The sequence below is a fragment of the Peromyscus maniculatus genome, chromosome 7 (assembly GCF_049852395.1).
Source record: "Peromyscus maniculatus bairdii isolate BWxNUB_F1_BW_parent chromosome 7, HU_Pman_BW_mat_3.1, whole genome shotgun sequence".
Taxonomy (NCBI): Eukaryota; Metazoa; Chordata; class Mammalia; order Rodentia; family Cricetidae; genus Peromyscus; species Peromyscus maniculatus.
The window spans coordinates 48,396,086-48,409,919 of record NC_134858.1 but is presented as its reverse complement, the minus strand read 5'-3'; the positions used below and the strand labels follow the sequence as shown (position 1 = coordinate 48,409,919).

Below are 13,834 nucleotides of genomic sequence, written 5' to 3'. Positions count from 1 at the left end.
TCTCAAAATATAAATAAATAAATAAATAAATAAATAAATAAATAAATAAATAAATAAATAAATAAATACATAAATACATAAATACATAAATAAATACATAAATAAATAAATACATACATACATACATAACAAAATAAAGCATTTGCATGGAACTGATGGAAAGGATTTCTTAATGGTTTTTCTTAATTACCTACTGTAGTCAAAGATACACTATGTTTATTGGAAAATAAATATCATTCCAGCATCATTTTCAGTGATGGCATCCATTCAAAGTACCAAAATCAAATGAAGTTGACCTAAATATTCAAATGGGAAAATTACAAAGATCTTTTGGTTTCAAAACAGGGTCTCACTCTATAGCCCAGATTGGCCTAGAACTCCCTATGTAATCCTGTGCCTGAGCCACTCAAGTGTTAAGATTACAGGCAGGGTCCAATACTAAGATATTTCAAAATTGTGTATGGATGGGGATGTGGGTGTCCTGTAGCCCAGCCTAGCCTAGAACTCGCTGTGTAACTGAAGATGACCTTGAATTACTGATCTCCTGCCTCTGCTCCCAAATGCTGGAATAACAGGCCTTTGCACCACACCCAGTTTATGTGGTACCTAAGAACAAGCCCAGGACCTTGTGAATGCTAGGCAAGCACTCTACCAACAGAGCTACATCCCCAGCCCACAAAGACTTTTTAAAAGCAATTAGGCATGTTTCAATACTATATCTCTTCAATATTAGAGTTAATGAGGTCACATGAATTTTTTACTGTAAATAAATAATTAAATATTACTTATTTAATATTTTCTTCTCCCTTAAAGTGCTATTAATCGAATTTTCTAAAATAACCATAATTCAAGGATAAAATTTATAAATGATTAAGTATACATATATAAAAATAATTTTACTAGAAATTGAAGACCGAGCTAGTAAACTTTGGTTTTGTTTATTTGGGGCATCAGTGGAGATTGGACTCAAGGCCTAGCACACACTAAGCAAGCGCTGCGTCACTGAACTACATGCAGCCTTTTTGTTTTGAGACAAAGTCTCACAAATTTACTCAAGCTGCTTTGAACTCGCCCAGTGGGTCTTGAACTTGTGATCTTATTTCAGCCTCCTGAGTTATTAGATCACAGGCCTGCACCACAAAATGCACTAGAAAATTACTTCAAGGACCAGAGAGAAGGCTCCATGGCTAAAGGCACCTGCTGCCAAGCCTGAAGACCTGAGTTCAATTCCCAGGACCCACATGATGGAAGGTGAGAACATGTGTGATGGCCTAAGTGCACATACCTACCTACCTACCTACACACACACACACACACACACACACACACACACACACACACACAAAGAAGAGCTAAGGCAACAAACATTTTTTAAAGAAAAACACGTAATTCACTATGCTCTGTCTACCACAGAATTCACTTAACAAGTAAATATGTATCCATGGCAAACAGATTCATGAAAGCATGTTCGCTTTACTAACTACTAGTGAAATGCAAATTGAAACCACAGTGAGATATCAGTTCATACCACTCAGAGAGGCTACTATCAAAAAGAAAGAAGTTAAATGTTGGCAAGAATGTGGTGGAAGAAAGCCCTGTAGTCATGGACCGTGATGCAAACCTCGAAGGGCATTCTGGGAATTTGGGTGGAGCTCCTTCAAAGATTAAAAGGAGAAGGACATAATCCATCAATCCCAGATCTTACCAACGAGATCTGAAGTGAATATTTCATCAGTGGCTACAGTCCTGTGTTCACTGCTTGGCTATCCCCTGTGGCCAAGCTGCTGCACCACCCTGAGCATCCATCCACACATGGATGGTTTAAAAAAACGAGTGAGGTGTCTATGCATAAGGAACAGTATTCAGGCCTTCATGAAAACGAAAATGTGTCATTTGTAACACCATGAATAAAACTGGGAAACATTAAGCTAAGTGAGAACAGCCAGGCATAGAGGGGCAGATCCAGTATTTCTCGTTTATAAATGAAATCTATTGGGAAAAAAATGAAACTTGCAAAAGCAGAAGGTAGAATCTGTGGGCCTCAGGGGGCTGACCGCCAGAGGGTATAACAAAACCTCCTCAGATGGGAGGAATAGGGTCTTGAGATCTATTTCAGAATGTGGCAAACATTGCCAATTATAGTGAATTAATTCTGCATTTCAAAATTACTGAAAGTTTCAAATATCCTCATCACACAAAAGGAAACGAGGTGGCAGATGTTAATTAACTTGATTCAATCACTCCATATTGCATTATTATAACAACATTTTATACACCATCAATGCATATAATGACAAATTATTAATTTACTATAAAATTTTTAAACTTCAAATGGGTTGAACGACTGAATAAAACCTCTTCATACCGGGTTGCCTTGCCAGCTTTATACAAGAGTAGGAGCTTAGTCCTACCTCAACTTGATATGCCACGCTTTGTTGACACCATGGGAGGCCTGTCCCTTTCTGAACAGAAACAGAAGAGGAGTGGATTGGGGAAGGGGGTGGGAGGAGGGAACAGGAGGAGAGGAGGGAGAGGAAACTGCAGTCGGGATGTAAAATAAATAAACAAATTTAATTAATAAAAAAAGAAATAGCAATTGGAGAAAAATCTGAGAGAGAAAAAAAAAAATCTGTCTCCACAGCACCCATAGCTGGAGATCTGACAAGCAGGCTAAGGACACCGGCTAATGGATGTTTTTCTCCAAGCATGCAGAGAAAACATTTGAGCAATATTCTGTGTCTATGGTTCAATAAAAAGACACTAGAAAAGTCAATTTACAAGCATCGGCATCAGTATTTAGGAATAGCTGACAGAGAAAATCCCTAATTAATTCCCAGTTCAACAGGGAATCACTGAGAGTCTCACAGATTAAGTACATTAATTAAAATAACAACAACAAAAAAGTTAGGTTATCTATGCTTTCTATTGTAAAAACAAACAAACAAAACCCCTCATATTTGGATTAGAGGCTGAGGAGATAATTAGGTCAGCAAGTACTTACTACAAGGCTGAGAACCCCAGTTTGTATCCCCAGTACTCTCAAGGTCAAGCTGCAAGTACCTATAAACCTAGCACTGAGGAGTCGGAGACAAGAGGATTGCTGGACCCTTCTGGCCAACTACTCTGGCTGTCAGTGAACACCAGCTTCAGTGAGAAACGGTCACAAAATAATAAAGTGGAATGCAATTAAGGAAGACACTTGACGTTGACCTCCAGCCTTCACAGGCACCTGTGCACGCACACACATGCACACACACACACACACACACACACACACACACACACACACACACAGAGAGAGAGAGAGAGAGAGAGAGAGAGAGAGAGAGAGAGAGAGAGAGAGAGAGAGAACTTATCATCAAACTACCCCTTAAAGGTCAGTCAGTGCAGCCGGATACTCAAAAGAATTGGGGTCACTTTGTTGTGGCTTTGATTCTTTCTGTGTGGCCAGTTTTGTCTGACCACATGCTTGTCTGCCTCTGGCTTCTTTCATGCTGAAGTGCATACCTTCAGATGAGAATCCTGGAAAATACCAATCTAGACCAAGCTGGCCTCTCTCTTCCCATCAAATCCCTTTCATTGCCTGCCTTTTTTTTTTTTTTTCTAAGTTGTGCATAACTATACAGAAAGAATAATGATGCTGATTGTTCCAGTGGTTCTGGTATCTGGAAACAGTTATAGAGCAGAATAATGGGCATGACTTACACAGTGACTTCAGTATGGATTAACAATGAAGGCAGTTAACTCAGAAACTAAAAATAAGTAAATAAGTTTCAAAAATTAAGATTACAATTCTTTAAAAATCACCAGAAGAGACACCTCCAAAAGTGTTACTCACTGCAAGGGTGGGGGAGGGGTGACTGGCTTCTCAGGTTTCTCTTTGTGTCACATGTTCCAGGGTCCTGCCTGATGGCTTCTTGGAGAATGCCCGTGGCAGAATCCCAGATGCCAAGCATCAGGAGAAGCTAGTCATATAATATATGCAGCAGGAAAGGCAATAGGCCAGCAAGATTTTCTCCCACCCTTCAGGCCCCCACTGCCCTGGAGAACAAATCCAACAACCACACCTATGTTCTCTTGTAAGAATTGCCCAATGAGCACCGTGGGGACAGCTTTTACCTGGAACAGATCAATTTGCAAGATCAACAAGACTACAGCAAGCTTCTTCCTCTAATGACACTGTCTGCCAGAGGTCTGGGAGATAAGAGGGATTAACTAGATAAGAAATAAAACACTTAGACACGGAGAAGTCATCTACAAATCTTTATTGAAAATGTTTCGTATGAGTAGGATAATGCAGAAGGAAATCTCGGTGAACGTCTGCAGACAAGACTTGGGGTCTTAGGATAAGAAGGGGAAAAGACACCAGTTCAACCCTAGAGAATGCTCACACTACTTCCTTTGCTGTTTTGTTTGTTTTCCCAGAATTAACTCCTCTGTGAATGCCACTCCTACATCTTCTCAAACCCTCAAATAGCTGGGAAATCTTGAATAGTGTTTTTATGTGCAACCGGGCCTTAATTCAATAGGCTAGGGCATCCTCTTCCCTTTCTTGTTCACGGTAACTACCATGCAAGTGTAAACTTATCATCCAGAATCTAACATTCCATCTAACTATTAAAGAGGAATACAAATAATTCAAGATAAGTTTACCAGAATCTTAGGTAGATATTGAGAAATCTGAATCAAAATAAACACAAAGCATGAAAAAAAAAAAAAAAGATGGGTGGCTTTCTCTGATTTTTCATTGAAAATAGAAACAGAAAGGGGGTGGAAAACCTGTCATTTTCCAGAAACATGTGGATTTTCTATGTGGATTCTAAAGACTAAAGTGGGCCCACGTGATGATGGCACCATTAGCGAACAGCCTGCCAGCTCCCAAAGACACATCCACATCAGGAGCAGAGTGCCCCAGAAACAGCAAAATACTCAATAGCAAATGTTACGCTTCTCCAGCAAAAATAAAATAAAAATTGAAATGAAATCTAATGGGCCTATCAACCATGACTCTAGAAGCCCATGAAGATGGAAGCACCCTTGGCGCCCCTTCATGGTGGCTGATGGATGGATGGATAATTCATGATATGGGGGGAAGCCCACATAGAAGGACTAAGTGGGAACCTTACTCACTGTCGGGCTTCAGGAGGGCCTGCAGAGGGGCAGACACAGATGACTCGTCATTATCCTGCTGACCACATCCAGCTTTGCCCACAATTACTGTCGAGAAAATCAGCTGAAGCAAGTTAAAGCATTATTTTTTTTTTCAAAGTTGGTTGTAGGTGGAGTAGATCACTCAGTCTCCCTTTCCTCACTCCCTCTCTAACCACAGACACACGACATGTGTGCATCCTGCTCCTCCTCAGCCCTGTCCCCCATCACTCACTGAAGGTCCCTACCCACCCTCATAGTCCTGTCCCACCCCCTCTCACCAGCCCAGAGACATCTGCTTAGACTAGCCAAGGCCCAGAAGAGTAAACAAAACAAAACTGTGGGATGTGAGAGCTTCTGTCCATGGCCGACTCAGCAGGGAGGTGCTGGTGGCTTTGGTCTCCCTGTGGGACCCCATGCATTTTAGAATGGCAAGGAGGTAAGTGATTTTAGGACAGATCTATAATGCTACTGCTACCAGAAATCAAAGTCACCTGAGAGAAGGGCACTTCTCTAATACTGTGACACCAAAGGAAACTCTGAGCTGCAGACTTGGTGACATTCAGTATAAGGTTCTGTTCATAATATCGCTATAATTTCCCCCTCCAGAGGAAGAAAACAGGAAGAAGAAATAAGAAAGGAGGAAGTTAGAGTGGGGTGAGGGCAGTGTAGGGAGGGAATGGAGGGAGGGAAGGAAGGAATACAATTCAGCTTTGGGTAGGAAGGGTACCTATGAAAGAGCCACTTCAAACAGACAGGAGTCGGGGCTCCCTTCTGAACACATTCTGAATCTCAGTTTCCAGGGAAAGGGCTGGTAGGTGCAAGGCAGCCCTAAAAGCCCTCCACAGAGAGGGTGTGGTTCAGCTCATACGTGTTGCTTTCCTCTTCCTCCAGAAGCAGCTTGTCAATGGTCAGGGAACTGATGGCCCTTCTGGGGTCATCCATGTCCTGGAGGACTGGCTCTGAGATGGAGATGGGAAGCTGGACAAACTGGGGCCCAGGCAGGGCTGGGGCTGGAGGTTGGTACTGCAGACCGGAAGTGGGCAGTGTGGAAAGGGGCTGAGGCCACGGGAAATAGGTGAGGGGTGCCTGGTGCTCTGGGCCCTCCAGCTGGGGCCCCACGGCGGGTGCAGCAGTGCTTCTCGGCTGTGATGGGAAAATACACGACCAATGGTTAGCAGAACTGGGGTGCCCACCTGCATTCTTGCCCCATCGGGATCTCGCATTACACCCTGCCCTGCTGTTACCGATGTTTTACTTAATGGGGCTCCACCTCCTCCTGCTCAGTCTCCTAGAAGGGAGAGCCTGACAAGTTTCAACCGTGTCCCTCCCTCTTCTAACTCTATGCTCAAGCAACTTCCCAACTTGAAAGCTTCACTTTTTCATGAAAGGGAGTGCAGAAAATAATGAGGTCATGCCACTGAGTAAATCAGAGGTTTTGCAGATTTCATTCAATATAAAATATACTCCGATTGCAGAAGTCTTAAATTGTGCAACATATATGCTTGATAAATGATGAGACTGTCTCATAGCCTTGTAGCTGATTCTTGAAGATGACCACTATCTAACCCAGACAGAAAGGTGACACTGGACCCACAAGCAGCTTTGGCATCCTTAGGTCCCCATAGGTCAACACAGCTCCCTCAGCTCTTGCCCTTCTAGTATTGACCGGTACAGGAAGTCCAGCTTTCCTGTGGCATGGGAGCGTTGTTGTGTTACCAAATGTGGCCCCTTCCTGCTATTGCCTAACACATGTACCTGCTCAACCCCCTCTGTCTCTGAGCTGCTCCCTGTGAGGTGGGGCGGGGCGCCATGCTCCTCTACAAACCATGCATCACATTCACACAGCAACTACTCAGACAAACCTCAAGCCAGCAAGACGGGGCCTACACTCTGACTGCCCTTCCACAGCTGAGAAAAGCAGATGGATGAGGAAATTCTCTGCGTGGACAGACGCAAGACAGACCCAAACCTCCCCCCCCCCCCGACACCCCACCCCCCCACACCCCCCCACCCCCACACCCCCCACACACACCCCCACACACCCCCCCACCCCCCACCCCACCCCACCCCCCCCCCCCCCCCCCCGTCATCTCTTCAGCTGCCACTGCATCTTAAAAGTAAACTGCTAGAGTCATTTAGGGAAGAATTTTCATCAGCCTCCGGAGGAGTTTGTCACAACATGGATCTTGAGCCCAGAGATTTGGAGTCGGGCCTGGGATGCTGCAAGCCCAGTCAGACCTGAGAGGATGCTATGTGGCTGGTGTAGTTTGAGTAGCAAGGCTTCAGGAAGTTTCTGTATTTGAACAATGGAGCTGGTGACCCTCAACATGTAAGCTGGTGTGTATATCTACTGCACACACAGTTTCTTCTCTTTCAGCACGAGCACAGGCTCCCTAACTCGGCTTCTTGAAGTTAGGTAGGATCTGGGAAAACCTTACTACTTCCCTTATTTCAAAAATCCTAATGGAAATCATTCCCTTTGGACGCCTCTATACAGGTCAACTGTAACTGCTGGGTCCTAGCCAGGGGATAGAATTGCAGCTCTTATCTCTGCTGACCAGGGGTGCTGAGCCGGCAGCTCAAGCACGCTTTGATGAGCTAATTTACAAAATGACAAAACAAATTATTTCTTAATAAATACAGTTTGTTTGATACACAGACCCTTTCAAAGTGGAAGGTGGGGATGATGGACGAGGACAACTAATGAAAAGGATCTTCAGTAATGAGATGGCTGGGATGCCCGGTGTCCTCCACCCCAGGCCTGCTGCTATGGAAATGAGTTCCCCGGGGAAGGTGCTGAATTAACTCTTTCCTATTCACTCCCATCAAGATCCACCCCCAGATCAGTTCGTTGGGTAGCCAGGTGGGCGTGGCATAGAAGAACTTCCACAAGCCTTGCCAGGAAAGCCTTGCCAGGAAAGAGAACAGGGATGCTGGAATAACACTGGACCCTGGAGGCAAACAGAGCGGACACAGGGAGCTAAGACAAGCTCTACCACCAAGGGTGGGTTCTGAGACCACTCAGGAGGTTCCGGCTCTACTACCCACAGCCCCAGAGTGGAGCTGGTCACCAGTAGGTCAACTAGCTCACTGGCTTCCTAGACCTTTTCTCCCCACAAACACTTAAGGGATTCCTATTCTTTTGGACACACAGGGACTACGCATATGAAACCATAACTCCCTTCCTCCACTCTTCAAGGATGGGAGGACTTCCTATTCTATCGGGCACTAAAAGGCAATCATTTGTTGACACTGCTGGCAGACTATGGCCATGAGGCTAATAACTAACATTTCTGGTGTGCTAACTGTATGCTAAGCATAGTCCCATATGGACCAGTTCATCTGATCCCAATAATCAACATCTTGTTAGTATCACCCATCTTTCCCATTTTATACATGAGGGCACTGCATTCAGAAATGTCGAAGTACTAAGCACAGAGCTACTAAGTAAAAAGGAAAGAGTGCAAAACATTATGGGGTGGGGAAAGGTCCTACAGGAGGGCCTGACCCAAAAGTAGTTTCCTTAATGAGTAGCATCAGCTTTTGCTCAGCCTGGAAGCCTTATAGCAGTTCCCATTATTAAGTGTATAACCACTCCCTAGGTTATATGTTATCTGGACTGACAGGAACCCAGACCCCACACAGATCTCACCTACTACCCCATCTGCTAATATCCTCACTCTCGGAGGCCCACTGCTTTCAGAGTAGCTGGGGAGGTTTGGACTGGAAGCAAGAGATCTTTCTAACCCCCAGGGGTAAAGGATGTGTCAACAATACAAGCATACAATGTCTTTGTGAAGGATAGATACTTTCAGCCAATAGGAATAGGAGCAAGTCACCCTGGAAAATGCACTGAACTTGGTTGACCTGGTAATCATGGGAATCAACAGCCAAGAAAATCAAGAGTTTTCTCAACAGGTGCTATTAGCATGGGTAGATGGGACTCTGCATTTGTGTGACATACCGTGACATTAGTAATGAGTGGCGGAGAAGCATAGGTCAGCACCGAGGAGGGTCCCACCACTGTGTAGCTGGGGCACACAGGCTGCACATACATGTCAGCTGAGTAGGGGCAGCTGACAGCTTCATGGGACACATACTCCGTGTAAGGTGTCCAGGGAGTCAAGGGCTGAAGGGTGGCTGGGGTAGGTTGGGAGAGCCAGCCAGCACACAATGTCCCCTCCTCTGTCACTGTGGAAGCAGAAACCTCCATGTCAAGGCAGGAAGGACCTGTTGGGAAAAGGAAATTACAGAGCTGCAGGCTTTACGAGAGAGGGTCTCCAAAGACACAAAGGCTGTAGAGAAGAGCTCTTACCCACTGTGCTGTAGGTTGCCAGGGGTTGGTGGGGCAGCACCACCTAGAACAGGGATAAGAAGATCAGAATGGGTATTTATCTATCTGTAGCAAGCCCTCTGCAGAGACTCCCAGGGGCCCAGGGTAGGAGAATCATAGGGGGAAATCTCCCACCCCACACCCCAACCATCACCACCTGCATTGTTTGAGGGATTTATGTTTTGATTTAGCAACAAGGCTGAGCAATTAGAGAAACTTTCTGAATTCCCAACTTACGCCAGGGTGTATACCCCTCAAGCCTCATCAATAGATATTTCCCCCCTCTGGATAAAAGCAAGAAGCCCCACTATTCCCCTTACCACCCTGAGGAACCACCAGCTTAGTGCATCCAAGGTCCACCTTCTCCATGTAATCTGCTGTGTTCATGCCCCATGGATGTTGCATGAATCAGGGAAGAATACTCTCATATTATCCCTCTGGCCACCCTGACAAATTCAGCTGCATGCACACCCACACGAGCACACACACACACACACACACACACACACACACACACACACACACGCACGCGCGCACACACACACACACACACACACACACACACACACACACACACTGCACACACACTGCCCCACAGCAGCCCCTCACCGCAGTAGGTGGGCCAGCTGTTCCACTGCTAGCATGGCCACGCTTTCTCCTCAGTAGCTCCTTCACTGGCTCCTTGACTCGAACACCCTGGTATGGCCGTGGTGGGGCAGGAGCTTGCTCTGGAGCTGTGGCTGTAAAGAGGGGTGTCACTGGAACCCCTGGCCCTTCTCAGATGCCCCCAACCACAAGTGCCCATATCTTCTAGTGCCCAACTCTTTAAGTTGTACTTAACATGAAAAGTCTCTGTGAGGCTTCCTAGAGTATTTCTTCCAAGACTCCTTCTGCCCCCAAACTTTCTGGGGGCTCTACTATATCCAAATAACTAAGCCCTGTCCCTTTTGTCTCTGTTCTGGGACTACTTCTCTGACCCCTCAAGACCATGGAATTCCTACATCCACCTCTCCAACACACCTAGAGCTGATGGCATTCACCTAAGTAGCAGTAAAGGGTGACAATCAGACCAAGAACTCTTGAGTCAGATATAGCTGGATTCAAATCCCATCTCAGTCACAATCTAGCTATGAGGTCCTATGAAAGAAATTCAATTTCTCTGAGTCTCTTAATCTGTAGTTTCTTATCAGATGGATGTTGGTTATAGGAACTTGGTGTAGTACATAAAAAGTAAGGTATATGTATCATATAAAATCAGGTACAGAACAAGCATTTAGCAATCAGGGTTTTGTTTGTTTGCTTGTCTCTTTGTTTTGTTAGTGCTGTGGATATAACCAAGAGCCTTAGACATGCTAGGCAAGTGTTCTGCCACTGACCTATATCCTCTACCTCCAAAATTCAATAAATTCACAGCCTGCTAGGTAATGATTAGTTATTCTTGTTGGCGCGAGTTTAAAATGCTTTCAACATGATTATAAACTTCTCAAGATATTGTGCCTCATTCCTGCTTCCTCAAGTGACAGACATGCCTAAACTCTCTATAATCTTAGTCCTGGCTACTTGTTAACTAATCAGCTGGGTGATGCTTTCAAATGTAGTTCCTTTTATCATCCTCTCAACTCTCCTTTAGGGTTAATGGGCTGAAAAAATTATGTGTCTGCCAGGTCCTTGCTGATCCTCAGTACACATGAGATAAACTCCCAATGCTGATTCACATATCCTAGAGTTGGGTGTCCACCTTGCTGCTGAGAGAATGTTTTCTTTCCCTTTTGTCAAAAAAAAAAAAAAAAAAAAAAAAGTCTAAGACTCCAAAGCATCAACCAAACCTGAGCCAGGGCATATAGGGCTTTCCCTTGCCTGGGAGATCAGAGACAACCTATCCACACAAATGGAAAGGCCCATGGAGGGCAGGCCAAGATCTAGGTCATCCAAGATCAAGAAGCAATGGTCTCTGGAACTCACACAAGGAGCCCATTATCCTCCACTGATAAGGGTCCAGGGACCCAGGCTTTGTATCAAAGGCCCGGAAGCCTGGGTATCTGTTCAACCCGGATCCATAGGGCTGCCTTGACTGAACTTTGTTCAGTAAACACCCAGCTGATACTGATAACAACGTGTGCCTCACTCTGCCCAAAACCTCCCATAGGGCTCCTGGGCTCTCAGCACCAGCATGGTCTGGTCTTGAAGGCCAGTAGGCAAAGAAGCCATGCAGAGCCAGCAAGCAGAGGGGGGAGTGAGCTCCAGAGGCAGACAGTGAGAGTCAGGACCTCAGATCCTCAGACTATGCTAGCTTCAGACTATATATGTGATGGTTTCCTGCCTCCCATAATGCAGAATCAACTAGAAACTGATGCAAAATGCAGATACCCCTGGATTTGAGGGACCTGCTTAAGCCAAGGAGTCTGTATATTTAAAAATACGTGCAGTGTTTCTGAAGATGACTGAGTTTGGAGCTTTGATGCTTCATCACTGACTTAACACTAGAGCTGCTCCATGGCATCCCTGTAAGAGACGATCCATATGTTAGTGTCTCTGTGATAAAAAGGGAATCTCTACTCCCATACGCATTCTTCCAAAAGGTTTCTGGACACATGTGGATGTGGCCCCTGCTCATGTAGGTTGTAAAGTATAGCAGAGAAAATAAGCAATAAAATACCTACCAATGAGATGGGCTGACATAAGAGTGTATATCATGAAGAGCCAACAAAGTATTTGTGCCCTGAGACCACCTTCATCTTTGTTCAAAACAGCAATAATAGACTTAAGAATAAAAATACCTGCATTCAAATATGGACCATCACTTATTAGGAGAAAATTTCCAGATTTCTATAATGACTCTATGCTATGGGATGTCTTTCTGTATACTGTGCATATACGTTGCTCTGACTTGTTGATAAATAAAGTTGCATTGGCCTATGGCAAGGCAGGATGGAACCAGGTGGGAAAATCCAAGGGAAATAGTGAGAAGAGAAAAGAGAGGCAGAGGAGATGCCATCCTGCCATCCAGAGAGGCATGTAATGGCACACAGGTAATGCCACGGAACACATGGTGACATATAGATTAATAGAAATGGGCTGAGTTTAGTTATAAGAGATATCTGGCAAGAAGCTTAAGCTGTAGGCCATGGCCATATAGTCTGAAAATAATACAAGCCTCTGTGTGTTTACGTGGGTCTGAGCGGCTGCAGGACCAGGCGGGACACAGAAAAACTTCCAGCTACAACTCAAGGCCTCAACTTCCTTATCTGTAAAATGGAGGCATGTTTTAGCTTCTCGGCGACATGTTCTTAGCCTGCAATCTTCCTTCTGAGTGCATCACTCCTGCACAATCACTGCTTGCACACCTTATCTACAGAACAATGTTGAGTGCCACACACAGAGGCAAGTGTGTATGCACTGACATGAGAGTCAGGAAAGCATCTCTGCCTCTGCCTCATTCTGCTCCCCTTTCTCGGGATCATTCATGACCACATCAGCTTTCTTCACTCAATCTCTGCTGACCTCCTCATAGGTTTCTTTCCATTCCTTAGGCACAGAGCCTAACCTGAGATACTGTACTCTCAGAAAAAAAGAATGAGGTTTGGGTCAAAGGAGCAAGAAAGTCTAAGTAGTATGGTCACCCTCTGAATTCACTGGGGAAGTGATACACATATATCTCAGCCCAGATCAGAGACAGGAATGAGGCTCCTATTCCTCTGATTTGCATGTACAATTCTGGGGGAGGGCGTAGAGGCCTCCAGGTCCCATTCCTCTCTGGTCCTACTTCCTCTCTGGAACTGGATACAACATGTACTTGGCTAGAAAGGGACTAGCTGGGTACTTCCAGAGCTTGTGAAGTTAGGACTTCCTGACCCCTGTTGCTTTAAAATCTAAGAAGGCTTTGGAGAGAGTCTGTAAAGACAGTGTACCACCTTTTCATGTCTGGTCATCTCTGGAACCCACAGAATTAACAGATGTGTCCTGGAATAACATAGAAGTCCTGGTCTAGTTCAGCTGGGACACTCCCACAGCTCTGTGTCTGACAAGGAATCTGGTAACTGACTCCACCTGAGCAGGCAAGAGTGGGGTGGCTTCTGAGGTGTCTCTGCAAAGCGCTGTGAAATATCAGAAGCCAAAGCATCGAGATGTCTCCCTGGGAAGCTCATTAGACAAGAGTACTTGCAAACTGACTCTAATCTACGGAAAGTAACAAGCAGCACCAGTCCCTAGTAAACACTGTGGCATCAACTGCGACCCGCACCAGAACTGAACCCACTACGGAAATTCTGAAGAAGAAAAGCACTTTGTCCAAAGTAACCATAACCTTGGCTCGGGGCTGCTGAGTCCTTGAACTGATCTAACTTTCCAGTA

General features: G+C 45.1%; 1 protein-coding gene across 4 annotated transcripts in view; it reads right to left on the bottom strand.

The window, feature by feature from the left end:
* Positions 1–4,250: 4,250 nt before the first annotated feature.
* The window catches only part of Pou2af1 (POU class 2 homeobox associating factor 1), a 68,104-nt gene continuing 58,520 nt past the window's right edge, over positions 4,251–13,834 (bottom strand). For all 4 annotated transcript variants that reach the window (XM_042280924.2, XM_076575361.1, XM_076575362.1 and 1 more), the window contains 4 exons: positions 10,094–10,224; positions 9,467–9,509; positions 9,116–9,381; positions 4,251–6,294 (listed from right to left, as the gene is read on the bottom strand). In XM_042280924.2, the coding sequence (XP_042136858.2) occupies positions 5,980–6,294; positions 9,116–9,381; positions 9,467–9,509; positions 10,094–10,224 (755 nt within the window). In that variant the 3' untranslated portion in view covers positions 4,251–5,979. The remainder of the gene's footprint in view (positions 6,295–9,115; positions 9,382–9,466; positions 9,510–10,093; positions 10,225–13,834) is intronic.